Below are 12,137 nucleotides of genomic sequence, written 5' to 3' on the forward strand. Positions count from 1 at the left end.
CGTCGATTGCGTAAGATGGTGCGCTACGTTTCGGTAAACATATTTTTTACATCGTATAATATATAGTTCGGCTCTTGGCAGTTGCTCTAATAAATCTCGCTTAAGTGAACGTAAAATAATACACCGACTTAACGGTGATTAATAGATCATGGACGTTTATAGAAACCGAGAGCTCGTTAACGCTTCTTTGGTAAATAAGCTCATTAAAGGTGCACCACGTTTGCGTGAATGGTTTGAATATTAGGTAATCGTTGAACAATGCAAATGCATAAAATACCGCTACCGTTCGTAATGAACCGGCGAAACAATAGGAATTAGAAAAATCAATCTTCCGCCTGTCCAGACGTAAAGCAATTTTACGGCGTTCTTATGGCAAACCGAGCACACGAGCTCGTAAAGTAAGAAATACTGATACACCAATCGTAAAATCTCCGACGGAGCTCGTGCGAATCGGGAAGGTTAACAGGGCGCGTAAAACTTTTAATTTTCGAATATTTCTCTGATAAAAACTGTCGGCCGAGCGGTAGTTTATAAAAGGGGTATGAAAATTACAAGGGAACTTTGCTAGTAGATGGAGTCGAAAGAAAATCTGGTGCTCTATTATTTTGCGGCTGGCAATGAAAGCTTCATCGCTGGAATATTCTGCTCATCGGTCGATCGACCGGCAATTTTGCAAGAAGAAGAGCACAGCGATTGCATAATTAAATAAAACCGCATAAATTCGCGGAAGAAGAGCGAAGTTAATAAGCTTGACGGGTTAAATGAAGGAAAGATGGAAATTCTATCGCGACGATTCATTCTGTATTCATTTCAGATGTTCAGCCAGGCGATAGTGTGTTATTTTACGTGGCTATCGAGCGTGTCAGGGGTAAAAAACATCACGCGCGGTGTGGCGAGACACCTGAGATCGATTGGATTCCCCGAGGGCAGCGGCATGGGGGTAAACCACCAAATAAATCATTAATTTTTCATCGATGAACGGCTAGCTGCAACCATTAACTCAATATTAGCGTCCCAGTTCGCAATTCCAGCAGTCGGAAAATAGCTTCGTTAAAAATGTTCTCGTAACTCCGCGCGATTTCTTTTGAAGAGCGTTGCACGGGAACCGTTTCATCGGTATCGAAGGGAATCGTGATCATTTCGGCCATGACTTATTCTCACGTTTTCAGATATTCTTCGCTCTCGGACTGCCCGTCGATATTCCAAACAAATCGGTGCTATTTTCTATGTACTTCGAGGCGAATTACGCTCTACCCGGAGAATGGAACTCCAGTTATTATTTGGACGAGCCGTATCTCAAGAAACGCAGCGTAGATCGGCGACTGGCGTACCACGTTCTCGTGAACAAATTAGAAAGGTAAGTGAAATTGTTACTTGATGAAAGATGCTGGTCGAGGAAAGAAAGATTGAACGATATAATACTTGGAAATACTTGGGACAGTGTTGGATATTCTGGGGAAGGTTGCCTGCTAAAAATGATCTGCGAAACAGCGCACGAACCTCTGACCAGCAACGGCGTGATTGGCGATATTCTGCAAATTTTATTTACGTTAGTACACGTACATGATTGACATGAATCGACTAACAATTCATATACCGTACGACCATCGTATGATTCTTGATAGCAGGCCATCCTCTTCGCAGGATGAAGATCTTCCAAGTGAGGTCATCGAAGCAGAATTCACGAAAAACTGCGATAATTATCATACAAAATGTCCCCGAAGTCCTCTGGCATTGATCACTCGCTACGATCTCAACGAGAATAGATGAACAAGTTACGATGCTAATACTAGAACCACATAACAATGACAGCAAGTGGTTTACCATTTTTTTATACAACTTACAAGCCTATACGTTACCGGAGATCACCGGTCTCATAGGAACATACGCGTGTTGGCCACCGGTAATTTTAGTGTTACAAACTACAGAATACTGAATATAATTCATGCGTTCCCCAACCATGAAGACATACACGACTATTGTATGAGTAGTAATGTGAGTAAAACAGTAAAAAGACATTCAACATAAAATGCATCTCCGCTTTTTATTGCTCCCCTTTCACATTTATTACGTTAGCCTCTCTATCGTCGTATTCATTAATATTACATCGTAGTAATGAAATGATTCAATGAATAAATAGTGCAATACTGAGTTGATTTTCTAATGCGTGCAACTCGAAAATGGAATGATCAGCGTTCAATATTAGGTTTCCGATAAGTTTGGTATTAGTGAAATTATAAAATACTTCTAAAGAATTCGATCGTTCTATTGACACTTAATTTAAAACTGACACCGCAGGATTAGTGCGGTGCATAGCACTACAGAAGACTGGATAGACGCAACGGTTGCAATAAAGTTTTCTAACCATCGATTCAACTAATTGAAACTATACTATACTATTGCGATTTAATTAACATTTTCATTCAATGGTGGCGTATGTATTCATTTGGTAAATCGCAGCCGTCACGATTACGTTTTAAAGTGAAAGTCGAGTCCCCGAAATTGATCCACAGAAAAAAGTACTAATATCTATACATTAAACGCAACATCGGATTTCCTTGATAACGTTTCACGCGCATACTTTGAATGTCAAGTTTGTTTAATCAAAAGCGGCTGGTGCCTTCTATCTTCTTCGATAGTGTGCGTTTTTCTCAGTTCCTGTAGATACCGATGCACATTTTCATAAGTAATAAACGTGATCACGGTTGCTGGAGTCACCCTGGTTAGGTTCGCACTCAGACCCTTGTAAAAGCCACGCCAACCTTCAAATCTGAAATTAACCATCAATAATACACTTTCGTTATTTCGTCTTATCTTTCTCGCGTGTAGAGTGTGTAGATATTCTCATTGCCATCAAATCTGAACCGGCGTACGATTCTTGTCGTCTTAGAGATGATCAAACTCGGTGTTAAACGAAAGCAACCGTACATCACAATTGCGCAAACATAAATGATTACTTCTCGGTGAATGGAGATCTATTTCATGCTTAGAATGACTTTTAACGTGTCGATAGGAGATCGTCGAAAGAAAGAACTGGATGAAGGAGTTTAAAATTCACAGAGTCTTCAATTCTGCATAGTTTATTTCTCATCCAAGTGGTTTGCATCCATGCGATATTTCATGGGTACAAATACAATGCGTAATCGTACGTGATAACGTCCAAAAATCGTACTGCTGGTAGTTCCACAAATGATTCATCTCGTCGCGGTCACATCCACTTGTTTGCTCCCGGTGGAACGAATCTAGCGACTTTCTCGAGTCCCAGGTGAAGACTTTTCTAGATGTGAACAATTTATGCTACGTAACACGAACCTACGGTAAAGCTAAGCGGATGGGTACGCAGCCAAACGTATCCCCGCCGTGCGAGCTAGTACTTGAATTGGATGCGCTGCTCTAAAATTGTAGGCTTTTACAATTGTTTCTACAAGCGTCACTACATCTGTTCCACCGAAATGATATGCAATCATACACTTACACATGAAAGCGTCTCATCTCCACTTACACATTCCGACACGCTAGCGTCTGTGGACCCGCCACAGTAATTAATTTACTTGTTAAAGCGTTCGAGAAATAGAACGTAAGTGGCGCGAAACTGTGTCGAGAGTCGCCATCAAAATTCAAAGGAAAATATGCGAAGAATCGTGACTAGTGCATTCAGTGCTCGCTCGTGTAAATGTTTTTTTTTGTCTACTTCTATAGGTATTGCTTTGGGTACAGCGAAACGTAATCCTCTCGGGGAACGTCGGTGCAGTGAGAAAAGAAAAGGCAGAGACCGAATGCACCAGTAACTAAATCAAATCGTGAAACAGTTATCAGAGCGTTGCTGTGTTTATTGGAATTGTCCGTGAATTATTCAATCGGAAAATCTCCGTATAAATAAATTGAGTCTACTTAATCCAATTTACAATGACATTGAATTTTATTGCTACACTCCTGTTGGTCCGAGTACCAGACTCTACAACGAAACTTGCAACGTCCATCTAACGCAGGTGCTTCAAAATGAGGTATGAGGTCATTGTATACAAGAAACATAATGATAGCACGGTTAACAATGCGCTTGTGGACGATCATTATATTTCTAAACAAAATTCGTATCCACTGTGCCCAATGCGAGATTGAGGCTCGATATCGTGACTCACTGATCACGAGGACGCCAAAATATTCATGTTATCCTTGCTTACATACTCATAAGTATACGCGTCATTCGTCTTTTGTGTAGTAGTGTTAACGTTTACTGTAAATTTAACTATTGCGCGTTTTATCGGTCCGCATTTCCATCTCAGATTAAATTGCACCTTTCTGCTAGTTACGCGTTCACAATTGAACGAGAATTTGAAAATAAAATTGTTTGATGTTAATGGAAAATAATAAGTAATTTACCTTAATCAGAGCTATTGATTGTGTTATCGTGAAAGTAAATAATTATGATACATGTTAGATCAATGAATGCCGCAAGATTGAATAATCATAAGTAATCGTAATAGGAAAAATAATTTAACATAATTTAAGATACATAAGTTCTCTGTTTGCGCTTTACAAGAGCAAGTGAAATTATTCTGCACACACAAATTGTTGAATAAATAAAACATAATGCTTAAACGATCGATATAAATTATTACTATTTCAAAAATCACATTGTATAATGCGAGAAAATTTGAAATAGCATTCCTTCAGTACATGTATATTTTTTATCATAGTTACAAAGTATTCAATCGTTAATATGAAACAGTCGTCTAATACGAATAACGAGAACGTAAAGTTATTATATAAATATATGTTATTATTAGAGACTGTCTGAAATTTTCCCTAGAAAAAAAATGTATTGCGGTGTCTATATCTTTCGAAAATAACCGTACACAGAAGTATTAAAATTATTTATCTATCTCTAGAGTCTCGAGACACTTGTAATTCGATAACTTCCATGAAATATTATTACTGAGTACAATCAAAATATGCTCAGCAATACAGATTCACATGTTCCATAAGTCATCTTTGCAAACGAATCTCCAGAAATATTGTCTAAATTAACTGAGTAGCCGTAATGTTTAAAACCATCGAGTATCACATTGTACATATTTGCGAAGAGAGATATTAGTGTTAAGTAACAACCATAGCACTTCAATTGACTTATGCCAATTTGAAATAAGGAACAGTACAGCAGAAGTATATACTTCGATGCAACACAAGTACTCTTTCGATATTTGTACGGAGACGTGTGTACGAGAGCAACATTTTTTTTCTAATAATACTGTTTCGAGTGTGCCTTCGACTAACAAAGGACATCAGAAATTCGAAATACAAGTTACACTTAAATCAAAATGATTTGCTGATTACTTTCTTTAAATTAGCCGACGGCTCTGAGCTCGGCAAATCCAGTATCGAAGCATAACTCGATCCAGGTAAATTATAAAATATTTCAATGAGACTAATATGGTTTCCCCTTCTTCTTTTACATTTAAGAAAATTAGATTAATATTATCTAAAGGAGCCAATGAATCTTTCATAAACGATAATAATGCAACAAATATTTGGTATAACATGACAAAAATATGGCGTTGCGCCTTTATAAAAACCCTTAATGCCTTCTAACCTCCAGATCATTCTCACGCATTCAGTAGTGCCACTGTAGTTATGATGATGATCTTGAAGACGTGCCCGAACTACTTGATAGGGATAAGTACCACCTGCAGCTACCAATTTCGAAACTGCGGCGAAAAACATATACTCCCATGTATCCTGCAACAGAAATCGTTACTCGTAGATTTACAATTAGATTACTTTTATGATAGGTGTCGAGCCTTTCAACCACGGTATTATTGAACTTACCAAATTGGTGTCAATAGGAACATCCCTGTACGTGTTGTACCTGTTTTTCAACTCCTCGTACACCATAAATTGAATAGCACCGTGAGAAACACCGAACAATCCCGGAACTAAACCCTATAAAAACGCCAATAAAACTCACATTAATACCGTTCCTGTATACTCTTATCGCTGAATTGCATATGTAATCCACTTACCCGGTACAAACCACGGATTCCGTCAGTTCTGTAAATTTTCCTAATCGCGTCTATTGTGCCTTTGTACCGAAACTTTTCCGGTAGATTCTTATCTTCCTTGTATTGCAAACACAAACGTGTCTTTACTACCCAAAATGGGTTGGTCATAAGCAAGGTAATAACCCCGGCGTGTGCTGCGCACGCCATGTGCACTGAAGGTCCCAAAGGCTTCTTACTATTTCCACCCTGAATCCAACCCTTAATGGTGTTGTAACTAAACAAAGATAATTATCCTTATCCATTACTGAGAAGCGAACACCGCGTTAACCTTCTCACAGTGTTTAGTTTTATGGGTTCACGAAAGCCTGCATGCTGAAATTTTCAGTCTCTTAGCAACAGACAGTGGATTTTATGCATTTCTAACAAATACGACTGCATAGAATATAAGGTGCACATAAACAATTGTTCGTAAGGATTTAATTATTTTCAACTTATCCTGATTTTTAAAAGAAGAAATATCCTTTCCATCATTTTGGAAAATGTTTCTATTGCACATTGATCCGCTGCCTACTGGATAATAAACCGATAACATTATGGGACTAAGCAACAGTCTTTCCTTGGGCTTATCATCAATGAACATCTAGTTACACAGAAAGTTCAGTGACTAAAATGTCTTCCACACAAACGAACGATTTAGATAAAAATAATGAAGTAACAGATCAACGTTTTTCGTCGACCAAATATACTATGAGAAGATTAAAAAGCACGAATGATTTTGATCGAGAGGAATGGGAATGGTCCTTACACTAAGAAGTAGCAACCCCAAGAGCCGCCAGACCCTAACACGTTCGGCGTGACACCTTTGTAAAGTCCTCGCATACCTTCAGTCTTAAGGATTTGTCGACCCGCGTTCAGCAGTCCTCTGTATTGCGGAGTGGATTGCGAACGGCCATCGTTCACTGCGAATCAAAGATAAATGAAATAAGAATAAATTCTTGTATTAATCAACTCCACGACGACGGTACGTAGATCTATCTTGACACAGATTTTCAAAGATTCCATTTAACTTCTCGTCTTTTCACACCTAACTTAAATTATTACCCAACTGTATTCGATTTGATAAGATCAACGCATCTATTAGAAGTAATGTTTGAAAAAATATCTACAAAAATCGATTATTAAAATTAATAGGGATTCGTATAATCCCAGGCCATGTATGTTTTTTCATTGGTTATTCATTAGTTTTAAAGGCTGTCATATATATCTCATCAGAAAAGGTTAAATATTTCTAAGGAAAAATTTCCAAGTGCAAAGGGTTAATCTCCTAACGGTCACGCGCATCGTCTGTCGGTGCGTGCTGTCTACCGCTTCGCATCTCGTTGCGCTACCAATACGAAGAAGCCCCACGCGATAAGCAGAATCTGATTATTTCCTTTTTCCCTGTCTCTGGTTCGCAACAGTACCGGTTGATCGTCCACGGCTGTTGCTATTGCCGCCGGCCACGCGACGACTCCTCGCGCTAAACCGGTTCCTCGTTTCGATTTTACCTCTTGCCCTATGATTCCTTCCACAACCGCTATGTACGTTCTATGCCCGCGTTTACTCCAGGGATTAACGAATAATGATAGGAAATAGAGGATCTACAAACGGAAATCGAAAAATTGTTAACCTTTGAGCTTCCGTAACTTTGGAATAAAAAGTGGTATCTCATTCCGCGTGGGCTCATTATGAATCGCAAGGCTTGTAGCTTCGCCTCCCACGAACTTTTTCCTACAATATTGTTTGCAACGAGTGAGAAAGTAAACATACTTTTACGTTTGTACGAGTTTAGATGTCCCTAAAATTCAGACGTGTCTGCGGATACTAGCAAATCTTTTTTCGAATTGAGTCAATCGTAGATTTGAAAACTAGAGTATCATCATTTCGTATTGATGTCTTCGATCGCCTACTTAAGATCATATTAACGCCTTATCTCCAGGAATAATCATTCCGTTAAAATTCTAGTTTTCCTTAAACTGTCTAGTATTGGCCCGATTTCTTATTGTTTTATTATCCCGGCCATCACGTGGTCACCGTTGACCTGCATCGCTGGTTACCGTTCTCGGTGACTTAGTCAGATAAACCGGCAAATACGACTGTCAGGCAACGAAAATTATCTGGAGTATCGTAAAAAGTATTAAAGAACGTGCACAAGCAAACGATGTACGATTTTTAAGGTGAATGTAAATTTTTAATTTTGCACTTATTAAAATTTGAATGAAAAGTATGCTCGAGATACTAAAATTAATCTATAATAACATTTACATTTGCTAACTTTTATTCGAAATTTTGATCACTTGTCTATCACGCCATTATAAAGTCAGAGGTTAAATCTAAACAAGTTTATTCGTTCAGAATAACAAAGAAATCGGGTCTGTGAGCACGCGAAACAATTCTCGGAACTCACGGGATCTGTTTAGCAGATGCGATAAATTAATCTCTGCGCCGTGTATAGTAGCAAATACTTTCCTCCAGAGAATCCCTATTAAAACATGACGCATATTTAATTATGCAAAGGCGATGCATCATTTCATACACCAGCAGATATTTTAAAAATTATGATTTTTAACTGTTGGAACCAACTAAGAACGGCCAAAATAGCTCATTGTTAACTTCGTACCAAAATTCCCTCGCATTTGCAATAAAACTGGGCATGTATACGTAAATGAACACTATTATAATCGAGCTTTTAAACAAATGTTGAAATTTGAAGATATTTAGAAGCTCGATATAGACGAGCGTGCGCAATCTACTTATAATTGTGCATTCTCAGGGTACCTAAGGGATTCCCGGTGCATCGTGCACACGAATTAATTAATTTATTGATCGATACGTATTTTCCCAAGCGTTTATTGCGTTTTTCATCTAATTCTGCCAACAAAAGGTATAAATTCACCGCGTGTAACGTCAAACCCGAAGAGTAATGTCAATAGAGTTTCGCAAACCCTAGATGAAAGTGTATTTTTAAACGAAACGGTGCTGGGACACGATTCTTATAGATTCGAGGATTTTAATATACACGTTCCGGTTGGGAACTCCGAAGAGTCCGAAGGAGGCGAGGAAACGGATTCGCAATTCCGACGTTGTTTGATCTCTCACGTGTTTCTGACGCAATCCACGGAATTTCTTGCCGTTTGGTGTACGGCCAACGGATTTTACGACGAAAATACGTCCGCAAATGAACCCTCTTTGCGACATCGTCATCGACCTCGTGATGATAACAAAACGATTAAAAGCTACGGCCGATAAACTCGTCGCCGCTCGCATTATGTAGTTTCATTTCGCAGCCTTGTTATCTAGTCGAAACCTTTATCTGTCGCGACGAGACAATTTCACAAGAAATTTTCCGCAGACTCGTTCGATCAGGAACGGATGATGAACGTCTTTAACCAGTGAACTGTGTTCGACGGATATACCATCCGATCACAATAATATTAACAAGGTCACCTTTACTGCTCACAACGGAAGAAAATATTTCTTAAGGAATGCGTCACGATCGTAAAATAATTATAAATTGAATAATTTGAAAATTAAAATAACTTCTTCATCGAATTGTTGGCATATTTAGTAATTTGCATCGTTCCTCTAATTACACCGCAGTTATAAATCCGGTGTTCACTGGCTACGTAACGTTCCAAGAAATATATAATCGGCTATATTGTCATTGGCAAATGGAAATGCATTACTATGAATTGAACGAAACGTAATGCGGCGATAGTTGGATTACATATTCATCGAGTTCAAACAAAGTAGAGAAAACAATGGACGACGGTAGCATTGTTGGTGTCGATAATCCATCAGCACGTCACAAGTCTCAGCGTTCCATTACTCTGTTGCCCGATCCAACTGGAATTTATACTTTCCACTCCGAAACATGGTCGAAAGCAACTTTCCATTTTATCCGAAATCCCGCAGCCTCCGCTCGTCCGACTCGCTTTTCGAAAGATATCGAGGTTGCGCAATCGTTTGCATATCAACCGATGATACTTAACTGATACTCTGACAATAAAAAATACATTTTTCAGCTTTGAATTACAAATTTTGGAAAACGAAGTAATAAATATTTAACATTGGAACTAACAATACGTAGTAAGCAACAATTGAAGTAACTCCTCTAGAAATTTCTTATATTATTTTTGTATCATTCAGTTAAAACAATCTTTTATGTTTTATGTTAAGTTTAAACAATTTGTTATGTGAATAACATTTAGAGATTTCGTACACATAGAAAATTCGAGCGATATTTAATTTTAATAATAATTTTAATATTTGAAGATGGCGATAGCGTACTTCTTTTTAAATTTCGCGCCACTTTTATCACAGAGTACGCATGGTCAAACAGAATTCTTTAATAATTTTCCAAACAATGTTTGCGTAAGTAGATAAAAAATCTGAAGTCCGAATTTTATTGTCATTAATCAGCTAGCAATTATGTGGTAAGTTCCACCACGATTTAAATTAATTAGGAAAGAACTGAAAATGGCTGATGTAATCCGGCCGGCAGAAAATACTTCTCGATTCTTCTCGAAGCCGCCACGTGCTTTTTCGGTCAGACCTTACTATACAATTTAAGACGATTATCGACCCGTAACGTCATCCAGCCGTACCTCAATCATTCACGCGATAACTAAACGTTAGTTCATTGAAGCCATATTGTTCTTAAATAGCGCCAGATAGCGTATGTTTGCTCATAATATGTATCCGGGGTCGAGATAAAATAGTTTTAACTATGAAAACACCGTCTTTCAGCTGAAATACGGTCAGACAAAGGCTAATACACGACCGGTTTGGCATAAATCAATCTTCCGTATCGCCATTTTAGTACCCCACCCGTCTACAATTTTTCCTGGAAATTTCATAAAGTAACATGAAATACATAAATATAACATTCACCGTCTGTTTTACTTCCTGTTTCACAATAGTACAAAATTAGTCCAACTATCTTCCGGGTGAATACGTCAGGTCCGTTAGCCGAACGAATAAGAAAAAGAAACGTGTATTCTAAAATATCAATAATCCGCTTCCTGCGGGTATCTAGACGAGAGGAGGTCAAGGAGGGGGTACATTCAATTGGTACTGCAGACCGGAAATAAAATTTCAAGAATAAATGATACAAATATCATCGAAAACATTAAACGTTATACCATTCAGATAAAATAATCTCAACGAAAGAAATGTTACAGCATAACTAACCATATCCGACGAAAAACATTTGTTTTTAGTTTATCTAAGTCCACCAGTACAAAACAAAGTGCATCGTCCAAAATTTTTGCTGTTCGTAGACTTCTCAGTAAACATAAAACCAATTCAACTAAACTGAAATAGAACTATCTGAAGCCTCATTATTTTTAATACTTTTCAAATAAAATACAATTTCACATACTAACTCCGACAATGAAGAAACCACATTTTGGAAGTTACACGCAACGATATTAAATCAAAGAAACCGTGTATCATTTGCAATAATATTTCATCCAGTATTATGGAAAAATACCTAGGGCCCGAGAACACCATGACGCGACCCTGTGCGCAAGTAGGAAAGACAGCGCACGTGCATCGCAGGTAGCCGAGGGCTAGATACCTACCTACCCGCCATTTGCATCGGACCGTTATGTCGTTAGCGGTGATATAGCCGACTTACCTGCAAATCTGGTCTTGATCAAATCCAACGGATGCAATATCAACGACGAGATTACACCGCCGGACGTACCGGCGATGAAATGCTCGTATTTCAAATGACTCAACATTGGAGCCGCTGTGGTGGTCTCCGGCGGATTGTCAGCCGTCTTTATCGATGTTTGTTCCGTCCCAGATTGCTCCTGCTGGCTTTGGCCCTTCGTTACCGATCCTCCAACGGGACCTCCACTCGCATCCTTTGTCACGTCAGCAATATTCGACTCCACTCTTCGGCATATCTCTTGATCCACGAGAGGCAGTGTGCCTGGTTCGACGGCACCGCGAGGCACGGACGACAGAATTTTTCCGACCACGATTTTTCCTTCTATCCTGTCTCGCTCGCTCTTTTAAACGATTACGCAACGCGACGGAACGTTACAGACACCAAGCACCCACTATATTAAGCGTCTGACTGAATGACTA

At 38.7% G+C, this 12,137-nt stretch overlaps 2 protein-coding genes across 2 annotated transcripts; one reads left to right on the forward strand and one right to left on the reverse strand.

The window, feature by feature from the left end:
• LOC116433002 (uncharacterized) lies at window positions 1-1,969 on the forward strand. The gene is made up of 5 exons (XM_076366139.1): window positions 1-33; window positions 815-940; window positions 1,170-1,357; window positions 1,442-1,549; window positions 1,629-1,969. Exons 1-5 carry the CDS (start codon window positions 16-18, stop codon window positions 1,768-1,770), a joined length of 582 nt encoding a protein of 193 aa, XP_076222254.1. The 5' UTR covers window positions 1-15; the 3' UTR covers window positions 1,771-1,969.
• Window positions 1,970-2,025: 56 nt separating this feature from the next.
• Window positions 2,026-12,126, reverse strand: LOC116432985 (solute carrier family 25 member 32). The gene is made up of 6 exons (XM_031990541.2): window positions 11,680-12,126; window positions 6,805-6,958; window positions 6,021-6,273; window positions 5,827-5,940; window positions 5,591-5,736; window positions 2,026-2,770 (listed from the first exon to the last, which is right to left on the reverse strand). The coding sequence occupies exons 1-6, from the start codon at window positions 11,783-11,785 to the stop codon at window positions 2,590-2,592; spliced, it is 954 nt and encodes a 317-aa protein (XP_031846401.1). The 5' UTR covers window positions 11,786-12,126; the 3' UTR covers window positions 2,026-2,589.
• Between the last annotated feature and the right edge of the window lie 11 nt (window positions 12,127-12,137).

The sequence above is a fragment of the Nomia melanderi genome, chromosome 3 (genome assembly GCF_051020985.1).
Source record: "Nomia melanderi isolate GNS246 chromosome 3, iyNomMela1, whole genome shotgun sequence".
In the NCBI taxonomy this organism is placed as follows: domain Eukaryota; kingdom Metazoa; phylum Arthropoda; class Insecta; order Hymenoptera; family Halictidae; genus Nomia; species Nomia melanderi.